At 41.3% G+C, this 15490-nt stretch overlaps 1 protein-coding gene across 1 annotated transcript; it reads left to right on the top strand.

The window, feature by feature from the left end:
* The first annotated feature begins 4154 nt into the window (after positions 1–4154).
* Positions 4155–14908, top strand: LOC149302342 (F-box only protein 9-like). Its single transcript, XM_089482647.1, has 12 exons — positions 4155–4226; positions 4541–4702; positions 5040–5097; positions 6937–7036; positions 9685–9815; positions 10162–10276; positions 11428–11546; positions 11869–11959; positions 12544–12639; positions 13430–13523; positions 14083–14237; positions 14800–14908. The coding sequence occupies exons 2-12, from the start codon at positions 4553–4555 to the stop codon at positions 14906–14908; spliced, it is 1218 nt and encodes a 405-aa protein (XP_089338773.1). The 5' UTR covers positions 4155–4226; positions 4541–4552.
* The last annotated feature ends 582 nt before the right edge of the window (positions 14909–15490 follow it).

A 15490-nucleotide genomic window follows, 5' to 3' on the forward strand; every position in this document is an offset into this window, starting at 1 on the left:
GGTGACAGATCACAGACGGATGGGACATTTCAACAGGAGGGAGGCAGTTAGTCCCCCAGTGTGTCTATCCTTCTGAGTGGAGCCACAATGACACCGGCAGCACAATCTGCAGATGAGGGAGGAGGTACAGGCATAGTCCACCAGCAACACGTCAACCTGACAAAACATGGACAGCGACAGTTCAGTTACACTGAGCATTCATAAAGACCCAGACATATAAAGGACATAAAAAAGTCTCCCTAAGCAAAAAAACAGCGCTGTGACGTAGGTTAGAGCTGACAAAAAAGTGGATTGCTGCTGCTATTGCTGAATTACTTCAATGAAATCCTTTGCTTTTTTCGTTATTCGAAGTGACAAGCTGGGTGATTAGGACTGAACCATTTCTTCTTAATATTTTTTATTTATATAGCGCCAACAATTTACGCAGCGCTTCATACAATACAAAAATTCAAGGGGTATGACAATACGAGAATTGACAGACTAAGACAAACCGATACATTAGGCGGAGAGAGCCCTGCTCGCAAGCTTACAATCATTTAAATATTTATTACAAGGCAGTTTGTTAAGGAGTCAGAGTGTCTGTCTAGTAGAGTAGGCCAAGTTAACAACCAGAATACATAGAAATGACTGCTAACATTATGCAAAATCTAAAACCATTTACAAAAAAACAGCAAAATACTTCTGAAAACTTAGTTTTTCTTGTGCTATTAATAATCTTCATTAAAACAGAACAGCCTTCCCCTTCACAAAGCTGTATGAATGCATAATCTCAGATGGTCCACCAGAAATAAACCTATTATATTCGTGAAAACCGCGTAATACTTCAATTGTCAATATTTCATATAATCTGCATAACTGACCAATTAAACACCAAATTAAAAATTAGTCTGCCTACAAACGTAAATACATCAGACCCAAGAAGCCGGCACGATTTATATGACTAGAAGGCGAGCTGTCCCGAGTTTTGAAAGACTCCAATACACTATAGAGAATAAACCCAGAATTAATAGACAGAGATAGTAAATAAATGACAAATATATATATATATATTCAGACAGCTTTTAACCTTAAAGCTATTATGTGGGTATTTAGTGGTTTTGCAGACGGAAGAAATTAAGATAAAAATCAAAAGTATTACCTTGCGAGCGGAGCCCATATGAAGAACGCAGTATACTAGATATTTATGTCTAAACACTTCCTGCTAAGCAAACACCATGGGAAAGGTTTATTGTGTGCGCGCTCACTTAGCAACACACAAATGTACACCAAATGCTTGAAAGAACAGTCGCCAAAATAAACGACATCTACGAGTCATTGACTTTATATTTTACAGGAAAGAACACGATGGCACAGAGAAGCCACAAGACACAATCAACAAGACAATGTTAGTATAATATCCATCACTGAACAGAAGCTGCTTTGTGATAGGGGTGAGATGTGGGAGAACCAGGTGATTGAGACACTGATTGGGAAACCATGCGATAAAATAGGTGCCAACTATCCCAAATCCACCAGAACAAACCCCGACCCCGCTTGCCGGCTGACCTGAGCAACATCAATTCAGCCAAGTATATTAATTTAATGGCAACTGGTTTTGGTCCATAAAAAGCTAGCATCCAATTCCAAACGTTATAAATGCATCCAGTGTAGGTTTCCAAAAGACATGACATCATACCTATTCTGTGCTGGATAAGCACAGCCCTGAAAATTGGAGACAAGAGATTGTTTTGTGCACTAAAAATCCAAAGATGGTGTCACGCAAAGTAAGTATCTAAACTATTTTGCATGATATACCGTATTTTTCGCTCCATAAGACGCAGTTTTTTTCCTCCCAAAGTAGGATGAAAAATCAGCCGCGTCTTATGGAGCGAAGATGCAGGCAGGGAGGGGGGGGGCAACGATATACTCACCAAAAGTGTCCCGGACAGTCTCTGTCTCGCTTCGCCGTCCAGGGGAGGTCTTCATCTGGAGACCGCCGCCTCTGTCGCCGCCTCGCCTCTTCTCTGGTCCGTTGCGACGGCTAAGGGCGGACTGGATGGAGAGGACGGGGGGATTTGACGCAAGCGCCGTGTCACGTATGGCGCCGGCGCATGCGCAGTACGGCGCTTGTAGTCCAACTACACTTCCCATCATGTCTGACCAGCTTTTTTCTGTGCAGGCATGACGGGAAGTGTATTTTTGCACCTTGTATACCGGTACATGTGGATGAAGAGAGAAGAGAGTGAACAGTAAAGTGTAAAAAAAAGGTAAAAGACAACATGAATTGTCTGAACTGTCACTACACAGAATCACTCTGTGATAGTTTAACACATTCATGTACATGTATGTGGGGCTGTGCAACTTTAGGGCAACCCCACATACATGTACATGTAGTGTCCCATACAGCAACCATTGTTGGCTATTGTTCATGTTAAGTTATTCAGTTATTGTAATAAATATTTTAGCCCATTTTTTAGCTCAAAATATTTTTTCCTTTTTTTTCTCCTCTAAAATCTAGGTGCGTCTTATCAGCAGGTGCGTCTTATAGAGCGAAAAATACGGTATATCATCACAGATGAGTCAATGCTTTGACTTAGTAAGAGAAGAGTACCCCCAGATCCATTGAATCCATATAGTGCACATGGTACTGATGTATGATTGTTTGCAATCATATCTGTTTTGCAACAAAGTCAACTGCAGCTTAGAAAACAAATAACACGGTGGTGAAGAGCCAAATTGTTATTAGTTGTACATAAAGTGGGCGTAGAGACTTAAAAATAATGGATAAAATACATAAGAACGTGCATTTACCGTGTTAACTTTATACGTGCGTTCCGTGAACACAGCTAACGGAACAGCAAGCGGGTTATCTCTCCCTGTATTGTTGTATTAAACACCTCCTCACTGGGATAGACTGTAAACTCTCACAATTACCTGCTTCAGCCCTTCTGGGGGGTAACTAAGTTTTTGTAACTCACTTCTATTTCCGGTCTCTCCCTACTGTCTCATCCTGAATGAATTTGTTGTTGCTCTTTGGTTCCGGTGTCACATCCATCCCTCTACATCTCTATGGTTCCGGTTTCTGCTACCATTCATGCATGTCTAGTTTTAGTCTCGGTTGTTCCGGTGGCAGTCTACCCTTGCACTAGTCTGCTCACTCTCTAGTTCCGCTGTGTCCTCTCTATCTTGCTGGAGTGTAGCGCACACTGTGCCTGCGGTCTCCACCCCCTGCTCGGTTTCAGGGTTACTCCGCACAGTCATGGCAGCCGTCCGCAGGTCCCGCTCTAACTCCCGCTGCGTCCTGCGTTTTTCTGACCGCGAACTGTGCTGAGCCCGGAAATCCCTGAACTCTACTCGACATGGTAATAATACGGGAGTAGCAGCTGGCAGTGTGTTTTCAAGCGTTTATAAACTTTGGAGTGTATAACGCTACATACAACTAACGCTTGTTGGCGCCTTGAAGGGGGAATATATTTACAAACGCAATCCTAAACACACAGACACGTGACAACAGCTGTCCAATCAGGGACCAAGCTGAGTCAGCACTAGAGTTCTGAAGGGGGTGTGTGCCCTTGTAAGGGTTGGGGTGTTGCTTCACGTAACAAGCTATAGGTCCAAGTACTGTGTGTTCGGTAGTGATTACAAAAGGGCTTTATTCACTAAAGAGTTCGTCATGAAGGGCCAACAATGGACAGTCTCTCCTGTAAGAAGCTGGTTCTGGGGGATACGTTGCTCAATGTGTAAGGAGGCTTTTAAAATATGCATTGTACAGGGCCAGCCAGAAGCTTGCTTGATTTGATGAGGGGGTTAGGAATTTATATATATTCCCTACGGGAGAATAGTTATGACACACTTACTGTATATGACCTAATTACTGTATATAACACATGTCCGCTTTGATTAGTACAACAAGCATGCACTAAAATGCCATATTTACTGTCTTCCTTGTATAGCGGTGATGTACAGCGTGCCATAATGTGCTTGCTGACAGGCAGTAACTATTATCTGTGTCCGCCAATGATTTCTTTAATGTGGTAACATCCCAAATATTGCTGTGTGATCAATGTAACATAATGCACTTGAGACGTACCAATCCAAAGGCAAAATGATAGTCTCGGGGTAGTGTGCTGCCATGACGACTTGGGAGTAATTATTTCTGATGTTTACAGGCGGAAGGTGATGGCGATCGTCACCCTGGCATCCTAAAAGCCGATGAAAATGGAAGATCTGGAGAAACTAATCTTCAGGTATATTAAGACTAGCAGTTTGTGACTTTGCACTGTTACATTAAAGATGCTGTTCCATTTAGACAAAACCTGAATTGCACTCCACTAGACCTATCCTTCTATTCTTTCATCTGAAGGTTTTGTCATGAAAAACCCACGTTATAAGAAGCTTTTTCAGTATCTATGTCAATAATCTATCAGTACCTGGATTATGTGTGACATGACAGTTACCTACGTGTTCCAAGTGATCATATGAATGAGTCCAAGACAGGTCGTTCCCTTACCGAATCACTGTATAATGGTAAAATAAGCCTTGTTGGTGTGTTTATTTTCAGGCAGAACTGCAGATGTTCAGAGCGCGCTGGATGTCTGAACTCACGCCTGGACTGAATCCTGGAGGAGGAGCGGATGTTCGGTCCGGTAAGGCAGGTGCAAGAGGGCCTGTGGGGAAGGCCACAGAAGCCAAGACGAAGCAGGAGCTGGCTAAAGAGGAGAAGGTGAGGACGACTGAAACTGAACTGCGGTTATTATAATGGCCTCAATGGGGTAACGTCATGTCTAAGAAATCTGGCTTGTGAGAGATAAGTTTTTAGTCATGGTACATTGACTGATGAGTATTAGATTTCCTGTTACTAGAACATCTATAGAGTTCTGCACCGCTCGTAGTGTGTTCTCGATTTGCCACTTGAGGATTATTTGGTGGACATGACTGAAGTATGCAATACAGTAATGCCAAACAACCGCATGATTATCTGCTCAGCAATGCTGATGGGAGATGTATTTTGGAATAAAACATTGTAAACCGTGTTAATGCATCCCATTGTTTTTGCGTAGGCAAGAGAGCTGTTTCTTAAAGCGGCAGAGCAAGAGCAAAATGGAGCACTCTATGAAGGTATTTATTCCTTGTAAAATAGTTACTATTTTAGCTATTGTGCAGTGAACAGTTTTGACGTTTATACCGTGCGTTTGTAAAGCTGTATTTTAATTGTTCTCATTTAATGTATCTGGCAAACTATATACCGTATTGGCTCGGTTATAGGCCGCACCCTAAAAGTAAGGTGCTTTTCTAAGGAACATTTATTTTTTTTAGTTAAAAAAAACCGTAGAATAGATCTGGTGCTACTCTGCCCTCCACCCGAGATATACTGCCACTCTGCCCCCAAGATGTGCCCCCCCCCCCCGACTTACCAAAGCAGACAGGGGACACCTACGCAATACGCGTAGACAACTTACAGTGCCGGCACGGGAGCTTGTCTAAGCGCATCATGCAGACGTTCACCGGCTGCGGCGATGAGCGTGAACGACCTCCGCTGCCGGCATGTCTGCTCGATGTGCAGACGTGCCGGCAGCGGAGGTCGTTCACGCTCATCGCCGCAGCCGGTGAACGTCTGCACGATGCGCTTAGACAAGCTCCCGTGCTGGCACTCCCCCCGTGGGAAGTGCCAACAGGGGAGGCTGTCAGAGCGTATCAGAGAGTAGGATGCTGGTCCCCTGCACTGCTGCAGGGGATCTGTATTCTAACCCCGCTGCCTGCCCGGCGCCCGGAACTGCATGTCCCGGGCGTCGGGCAATAGGAATTGCGCATTCCTGCGCTAGACCCCGAATATAGGCCGCACCCCCCACTTTAAAGATTTAAAGTGGGGGGGGGGGGAGTGCGGCCTATATTCGAGCAAATACGGTATTTAAAAGCTATGTTGGCCCTTCTATTTGGGAAGAATAGATAGATGGGTTTGAGACAAAATACAGACAGCACACAAACAACATCAGACCGACGCTAGCAATATATGACGAGATAATAGGGTAGATGTGGGTTGTGGTGCGGTACTTAGAGGGCAAATTCTTTAGGGAAGAACAAGACACAGGAGTGTGTGTGTGTGTGTGTGTGTGTGTGTGTGTGTGTTAATAGGTATAGCGTCATATTTCAATTATATTCCTGTTCAAGGCAGATAACCCAGTAACCTGTCTGCTTACTGACACTTTATACAATAAAAGCAGAGCTTGTTTCATTAGTTTGGGGAGAACACTCTGCCTATTCCTAAGTAACATGCAATATTTAATTATAGTCTTGCTGACAAAACGAGGGGGGCTTTGTAAACATACACTTCATTTGTGCGCACACATATCTGCCAGCAACATTATTATCATAACGTCCATTAAACCCAGATTCATGTCTATTCATCCCATTTAAGTTTCATGCCGTCAAGGATATGTTTAAGATTTTTCCTAAGCTTTGGCACTGTGTTGTGTAGGCGTGATGGGCATTTTGTATGTGTGGTGAAAAGTTACAAGGCATTCCTTCGCTATTATCCAGTCCTTACGGTTAATAGGTGACCCGTATAGTATACAGGGAATACGTGATTAAAACACGGTATTTTCCAGGTTGAATCATGGAGATTAGTCACTAAACCCACAATTTCCTGGCGAATTGACTTTGCAATGAATCATGAAGGGACAAACCTAATGACCTTATCCTGCACAAAGGCAGCTCTTTTTGTGGGGACATCTGCCTCGCTGATTTAACTATGCATTATGCAGGGCGAGCTCACTCTGACCATCTTATGGAAGAAGATCAAATGCACGTAGCGCACTTCATAAGGCCTGTAATGGGTTTTGTAATTATTTAATTGCAGCTAGTTAGAGTAAGGGTATTCAGACCTGCATATGACCCTCTATCGCACTCATTAATGGTTTTTAATCTTTTTTTGTGTGTGTATTCCTTTGTTTGTTGCAGCCATTAAATTCTACCGTCAAGCTATGCAGCTGGTCCCAGACATAGAATTTAAAATTAATTACAACTTGTCTCCCGAAGGTGACGGCGTGGGGAAAAACTTGTACGTACCAAACTATTACATTGTAAATTTTATATATGTATAATATTTTTTTGTGCTCTAGAAAAGACTTTTTTTTTCTGTAAGTGAATGGTAAGTAGGTATAGGCTATCTACTCAACATCTGTGTACATTTCTCAAGGAGTAATACCATATGAGGGTTAGCCTGTATAATAAAGTCAAAGATGGTATGTGAAAGCTTAAGGGGAGCTTTCATAACACACCTCTTAGCATCCTTATATTCCGTAAATTAAAAAAAAATATATATATTGCTTTTTTAGTGGTTTCAATTAGTGTTATTGCGATATAAAACTATAAGCGATCTTTCATTTAAATGTAAAAAGCTGCTTACCTTATGGAGTCAGAGATCAGTGTTCAAAAAGGGATATATATATAACATAATCTAATCTAAATGTATTTCCGTCCCTGGCATCATCCTTCCAAAGGCAGCCTGCAATTTAACAAGAGAGAAGTAGCAGCTCATAGATGATCTGTCTTTAGATTGCAGGGGACTTACGCATGCGAGTACTTTTCTTGCATGCGTAAGTCTCCTGCAATCTAAAGTCCGACTCCCATCAACAGAAGGCAGCGAGTGTTAAGCTAAATCCAAGGGTCTGATTCGGACCCTTCCGTCAGTTTGCACAAATCCAAAAGATAAGCAGCCCTTCTCTCCACAAATTGTCAGGCCAATATCGTAAACGCCTATTTGAGAAGTGCCGCTTATCTTTTAGAAATGTAGCCTGGCGCTGTCAAGACATGTAAGAGACTTGATTTTAGGGATGTTGTAAAACACACTGATAATGATACAATCTACAAAAGATTCATCTGGGTCAAGTGAACTATCCCTGCTCTGTAGGTAAGGAGTAAGTTTGGCTGTGTCTATAATGCACATATTCTGATATATGTACAGAAAATAATGTATTTATTGTGTGAATGCATTTTTACCCATTATTTTCTGTTCAGTAAACAGTGTGATGGATTAGGTTTGCAATAATATATGAAAAAATAATTATTTAATAGGAGCAATGTCATTAATGTCCAGTATATATCATAGTGTGTAGGAAGCTATTCCGTTATGCTAGTGCGTGGACCATTAATAGTATGTTCAGACAAGACCATTGGTAACGTTCATTACCTAAAGCTCGCTTATCACAGAGCAAATCATTGACAATATAACACAGCCTCTAGGCAAAAAAAAAAATATAAGACGTCCCCCCTCCCTCCCAATATGGTGTCCTCTTACTCAAAACAAAAATGATTTTGTGGAAAAAGTTTAATCCCTGAAAGCGTGGGGTTTTCAGGAGCACTTAAACACATCATCTCCTGATATTACCGTATTGGCTCGGATATAGGCCTCCCCCGTATATAGGCCGCACCCTAAAAGTTTGGTGCTTTTTTAAAGAAAAAGTTTTTTTCTTTAAAAAAGCACCAAAAAAACATGCTGCCACTCTGTCCCCCCCCCGAGATATGCTGCCACTGTCACCCCCCCCCCCGAGATATGCTGCCACTGTCGTCTCTCCTCCCCCCCCCCCCCCCCGAGATATGCTGCCACTCTGCCCCCCCCCCCCCAATTTACCAGAGCAGACTCCCGGGACTTAAAGTGGGGGGAAAAAGAGCGGCCTATATTCTAGCCAATACGGTACTATGCATTATGGAGCCCCAACAAGCTTCTCCTGCCTGCAGAGCTGGGTTTAAGATTGCCTTACTGATTGAGCAATGCATTATGCAGGGCCGTCTTTTTTTTTTTTTTTTACAATAGATACATTCCAGGGCTGGCCCTTCATCATATGAGCTAATATGAGGAAGTCAAAATGTTCCACTTTTACGCAGACTCCCCATTTAGTGAATAAATCCCACCGTTTGCAAATAACTAGACATGTTGGTTTTGGGAGTGTGGTTAGGGGCGTGTTCAGGTGGGCTTTAAGGACACCGTGTAACTGCTTAAGCTGTTTAGAAGAGCTCGTTTTATATCCGAAATGTCGTTTCTCGGCTCATAGTAAATAGGGATTTGAGTGTGAGCACATGACAAACCGCCCGGTATTGTGTAATGTCTCATCCTATAAGATGACTGGGCTGAGCGTGATGGTTGTTGCCGTGCAGCTGTTTGAGGAATACGGCCCAAGGCAGCCTAGCTTCGTTGCGATGGTTTTCGTGTGTGTTGGGCCGATCATACGGGGCTCTGCTCGGTGTACTATTCCCGGACCCTTCCCGGTGTGTGTTTGTGGGCGGGGCCGTCACCGGGGACACGGAAGTGACGCTTCACTTACGGGAAAGTTACTGATGAGCTTTAGAGCTCCGAGTTTTCGGTAACTTGCTGCTAATTACTAGGGGATTTCTGACACGATCCTAATGAAAGGGCCCCTACAGCATCAGCGTGCCATTTAAGGGTTAAAGCAGCAGCCCCCCCTTTGGAATGTGACAGCCATGTGAGTATAATCCACGCACACAGTGTTAGTGGGGACATGTCTATAGAGCTCCTGTTATGTGTTTAATCTGTTTTAAGCTCATGTGAGCAGGGCCGGTCTTTCCATAGTACAGCGCTACGGAATATGATGGCGCTATACGGATCAATAAATATTAATAAAGTATAGCAGTTGCCATGCTACGTGCCTGATTTTATTGTATTTCTTATATTTCCTATTAATTCTGCAGTATGGACGATGCCAGTGATGACGGCAAGATGACTGACCTCTTGGCTTATTTCCAACATCAGCTGACATTGCAAGAACCCTCGCTTAAACTGTGCAGGCCAGACCATGAGCTCAATCCGACTCATATTTCAGGTAAAATCGCTTTTGGCCTCCTAAGGTTAATATGGCATTTACCATAGTAATCACACCGTTAAACTTTTTTTAACACTAGATACGATCCCGAATCTTTTGGTTCAGTTACCAGGATTGCACAAAAAAGGCCAGTTGCCCAATATAAAGGAGCTCAGTGCATCATTTAGGGGGTGCTGTTGAGTATCCTTTTTCAGGGTGGAGTATTTCTTAGGTAACCATTGGGTTCCTCTGATCCAAGTTGTAACGCTGATGATTTTGGTTTGGTTTACTGATTTGGCATATCACAGTAACACAGATTATTAATATATATATGGCCTGTACATCATTCTGTTATTTCTCTTCCTAGAGCTCCCAATGGAGGTGTTGATGTATATTTTTCGTTGGGTGGTTTCCAGTGACCTAGATCTCAGGTCGTTAGAGCAGCTATCCATGGTGTGCAAGGGCTTTTATATTTGTGCAAGGTATTTCTGATAATGATTTTTTTTTTTCTTATTATAAGTGCATATGCTTGTTTATTGTGGGTTTATTTGTCAAATCGGACCACTCTTTGAAAAAAAAATAATCGCCCCTGTGCATACCTCTGGATACATTTAAAGCCAATTCAGGGTAAAATTCATTGAATACCAGCTACAAACAAGTTTCAATTCTGGCGGGCTTAATTAGAAAAAAATATTGTTTGTCTCTTAGTCCTGTGTTTGTCACAGTAGAACCAGGCTGTTGCCTATATGACTTTATGGCAGAGGGGCAGATTGGTGTCTGTAGTGCCATATATTTGTGTAATTTAGTGTTAAAGTCAATGGGGCCTCATGGGATACACCCCAAGTTATTAAACGAGCTTGGTGGTGTACTAAAAAAACCATTAACTGATTTATTTAACAAATCATTGTTAATGGGAGCAGTACCAGAAGATTGGAAATTAGAGGAGGAGAGGAGTCGGGCAACTACAGGCCAGTTAGTCTTACATCTGTAGTGGGGAAATTAATGGAAACAATGTTAAAGGACAGGATTGTTGAACATCTGAAGTCACATGGGTTTTAAGATAAAAAACAACATGGGTTTACCTCAGGAAGATCATGCCAAACAAATCTTATTGTTTTTTTTGATTGGGTGACTAAAGTAATTGATCCCGGTGGTGCAGTAGACATAATTCTTCTCATAAGCTTTTATTACAGAATTCCTTACTGGAGTCTCGTTACAAGAACATACCCTTTATACGTCAGTCCTATTAGTGTAGTCTTTCATTTGTTTTCATCCGGTATGAGACTTGTGCCGATCTGTGCGTTCTGTATCATGTCAGTTTCATGTTTCAAACTGACTCGTTTGTGTGCTAGTTTGTAGCTCTGATGTTTTGTATATCAAGGGGTTTCTCAATAATACTAAAGTCCGCGTCCGGAAGGTAACCTCCTGCTAGGGATGTAGAACAGAACTATTTTGTCCGCTGGATTTTTAAAAATGATCCTGCTGCTGGTTAGAAATTTTGACATGCGTCACCAGTCACGCGAAAAGGCTTCCTCAGTAACCGAGGTTTGTTTTCATCTGATGGATGCCGGAATTCTTATACGTATCTCATTCCTTGGTTTCTTCATTCTGCGCTGCTGTATTTTGTGTGTAGGGATCCTGAAATCTGGCGCCAGGCGTGCCTGAAAATATGGGGGAGAACCTGTGTGAAGCTGGTCTCTTACTCCACCTGGAGACAGATGTTTCTGGAAAGACCACGTGTCCGATTTGACGGTATGTGCACACCCAAGAAAATTAACCGTCCACCAATTTCGCCGTCATGCCTCCAGCTCCACAGCTACTATCTATTTCTTCATCTACACTCTATAGCGGTACAACTTTTATTTGTGTAATGACTTGTCGTCTCCACAATGTGTGCGGTCGGCTTGTGCTTTTTGTTCAGATACATTGGCTTAGTGAGTAATTTGTTTTGACTTTTAATTATTCAGTGGCTTCTGAAATGTGAATGGCAGCACATCAATTTATTTAGTGATATACATTTTCCCTGCCCTTCAGGCAAAACGAATCAGAACCAATGCATGCATCTTTTTTACAGGAGTGTATATCAGTAAAACCACATATATACGCCAAGGGGAACAGTCTCTGGATGGGTTTTACCGGGCCTGGCACCAAGTGGAATATTATCGGTAAGTTTTATCTTTATTTAAAATATTACATTCAATAAACTCAGTTATGTGACCCGCAGCTGTTGGCTTTTCCATTCAAGGTAATACACCCATCTTCATAATTTTTACATTGTGCTACCAAGAGGTTTGGAGTTAGTGCCCACATCAGACACGGGCATTTACTAGAATACTTCCCATAGTCGAAAGTATGTGTGCCTCCTCATTTTATCCAAACCCACCTTGGAGGCCAAGAGCAGAAGCAAGAATGATCCATATTTAAAATATACGCCTTCATTCCAACACATCAAGGGTTGGCGAGGAATGGGGACAAATGGCTTACTGTGCCCTTGCACGTCATCTTGCAGAGGATACAATATTGGTTGTGGTTTTTTTTGGGTTTTTTTTGTTTAATATATTTTAAGAAAGCAAATACAAGCGTATTCTATTTTATGTCTTGTGATGTTTAGGACTAATGCTAATTGTCTCATGTATGTTTATTACAGCATTGTCAAGATCTGCTTTTAGTGTAAGCAGAGGCTTTATTTCAGTCCCATTCTGTTTAATGCAAGATATAATTATATCTAATAAGTCTGTTTGTCATTTAGATACATGAGATTCTTTCCTGATGGTCAGGTTATGATGCTGACTACCCCAGAAGAGCCCCAAACAATTGTACCTCGTTTGCGGACAAAACATGCAAGGTAATATGGTTGCACCAGTCTAATTTGTAAGCTTTATGACTATTGCCTGAAAAATGCCACAGCCTTGTGTTTTTCTATATCATTTTATTGGAAGTGTGTTGGTCGCACTGTTTGCACTTTGCACAGATTGCTTTAGAGCAGTGTTAGAATATTTCTATGCCCCAAAGCAGTTAATACATTCGTCGGTGACTTCAGTAGGCAGCCAATACACTTGCTTGTAATGAGAGATCCACTGGAGTGTTTACCCAGCATGTGCTTCTGTCAGCTGCCACCTGGGGCTAATGTGACTATTTCTAGCTCCAAAAGACTGGTATAACATGAGTAGGATAGTTAGGAACAAAGAAAAGCTCCTTTTTAGTGTGTGTATATGTGTATATATATGTGTGTATATATATATATATGTGTGTGTGTGTGTGTGTATATATATATATATATATATATATATATATATATATATATATATATTTATTTTTTTTTGATGGGAGTTAACCATTGCAGAAAAATGGCTGTTCAATCATTTAAAGAGTATTTACATTTCTTAACCAGCAACCATTTAAAAAAAAATAAAATAAAATTATCATCTTGGTTAATTCAGGAGCCGCAGTTGTATGAGTAAAGTAAGGGGGGTGGGGGGGACACTTATGTCCACATAGAGCAAAATGCTCTATATAGTGCACCTTCGTTAGCAGCAACATTGTCCTTATGCCAAGACTTTGAATCAATTAATAGTAAAAAAATTGAGGTTGAATCAGCCTTTGTCTATAAACTGATATATTTTAAAACCCTGTAGAACTGATGCAGTGCTGCTTGGCCATTACCGTCTGTCGCAGGAAACGGACAACCAAACCAAAGTATTTGCAGTGATAACCAGCAAGAAGGAGGAGGTACGTGTTAGTGGATTTTCTCTTAGCCATTCTTAACACATTCTTCTCAGTTATGCTGCCATCTTAATGTGCTGTTGATGGAATGAAAGAGAAGTCAGCACCCAGTCAAAGATTATATCAGCAGCGCCCTAGTGTCACCACAAATGTATTATGTGAATGTATGAAAACACTAAGGCCACATATTGACAAAGGGACTGTGTGCTGTTATGATATACAAATATATCTTTGATGTCACTAGTGAACCCCTGATATTATCTTGGAGTGCGTGTATGGTTTTCACAAAACCTGCCATACTCCTGTACCCAGAGGTATGCTGATTATTGATGGAGCTTGTGAGTAGTGCTACCTTTCATCTTTATTTTTGGCTGTTGGTGGAATATTAAGTATAAAATTGAGACAAGGACAAAGAAAAGTATTTGCTTCCAGTATAGCTTCTTAAGCCTGACTCTTGTATGCAGTTATTGTTTTGTTTTAGAGCATTGTAGTGGTGGAAGAACAGTAGCCATTGTTCACTATTTTAGTATGCAATTTCATAACTTTTCTTATATCATACATGCAGAAACAAAGTGAGTACCAAAGGTATCGCTATATTCATCGGCCACCGGTGCAAGAAACCGAGCGCAGCTTCCATGTGGGACTGCAGATATGCTCAAGTGGCCGACACAGATTCAACAGGCTGGTTTGGATTCATCATTCTTGCCAATTTACATACAAGTAAGGCTTTTGAGATATACTACATCGCTATACCAGCATCTATCGGTTTCGGATGCCCCGTGACTATGCAGTGCTGCACGTTTTTACTGTTTGAGATGATACAGTGACAAGCATGGACTGGTAGAAAATATGTCCCATCTTGACTACTATTCTTTATCTGGGTTGCTTTATTATGCTCATATCACTCCACTTCTCATCCATTGGCTTCACATTTAACTCCCATTTTCCCATCTGGCCCCTAGCAGCCGTAAGCTCCTGGTACTTGCTGTCTGCTGGCGGGTGGCTCTACTTCAGTCTACCTGGGACTCTATATACTCAGTCTACCTCTGTCCCCTTTTATTGTAGACACTAATAGAGAGTGCTCTGTTCATATTGTCTCTGATTTGTGATATTCCCCCCCCCCTCGTAGGATTTTCCAATAAAAACGGGTAAGCTCAAACGAAAATAACCTGTAACACTGTAAAGAAATTGTCATGAAAATGGTGTTGTTTTACTTTGTTTTCAGTTTGCTTGAATGAGAGTCAAGAAAATTAAATTTTTATTATTCTATTTTCTTTTCTAGATCAACAGGAGAAACATCTGTTACTACATTTGACATTGACAAGATGTACACACCTTTGTTCTTTGCTCGTGTGAAAAGTTTTACTGCAGTCTCCGAAAGGCCTCTTTAAATTTTATTGCCCTGGCTAGTGCACGGAAGCCACTGATGGCGAAAATGCAAACAAACTGGGTGCATATGCTTTTAGTGTTTCTTCTGGACGGAGTTGGCTAATGTAAATGTTCTTTTATGGGAGTTCATCGACATTTTTCTTTCAGAGTTCAAATATCAAAAACAAGTGTTTTTTTTTTTTCTCTCTAAATAATTTACCTTTTCCTAATACTTTGTTTTCTGGAAGTAATTCAAACCAAGCAGGTACCTTTTTTAAGTGAATAAGCATGATTTCATGGAACGTCAGAGGTTTAGATTGTTGCATTATATAAAATTTTAATAGGGAAAAGCAGGCTTACAATGCATAAATCATTTCACCTGTCAGTTGTCAATGCATGATCACGATTCAGGGTATACACATTGATCTAATGTCAGATTCTTCTATATTAACTATTTATGCACATATAAATAAATAGCTAAAAGTACTATTTACATGTTTTAAAAGTAAAGTATGGATACAGAGTCTTGGTAATTATTGCTGGAGGAAGATGGGAATCTGATCTCTTTAGGTAGCTGGATCAGTATTTTACATTTTCGTTTTATA

This window comes from Sceloporus occidentalis, unplaced genomic scaffold, assembly GCF_023333645.1.
Source record: "Sceloporus occidentalis isolate IW3139 unplaced genomic scaffold, rSceOcc1.0.p SCAF_19, whole genome shotgun sequence".
In the NCBI taxonomy this organism is placed as follows: Eukaryota; Metazoa; Chordata; class Lepidosauria; order Squamata; family Phrynosomatidae; genus Sceloporus; species Sceloporus occidentalis.

Excerpts from the sequence above, each read along its gene's own strand:
- LOC149302342 (XM_089482647.1), top strand. The coding sequence starts at position 4,553 with ATGTTCAGAGCGCGCTGGATGTCTGAACTCACGCCTGGACTGAATCCT. Across the intron at positions 7,037-9,684 it reads GACGGCGTGGGGAAAAACTT|TATGGACGATGCCAGTGATG; the intron begins GTACGTACCAAA and ends TTAATTCTGCAG. Across the intron at positions 11,960-12,543 it reads CACCAAGTGGAATATTATCG|ATACATGAGATTCTTTCCTG; the intron begins GTAAGTTTTATC and ends TTTGTCATTTAG.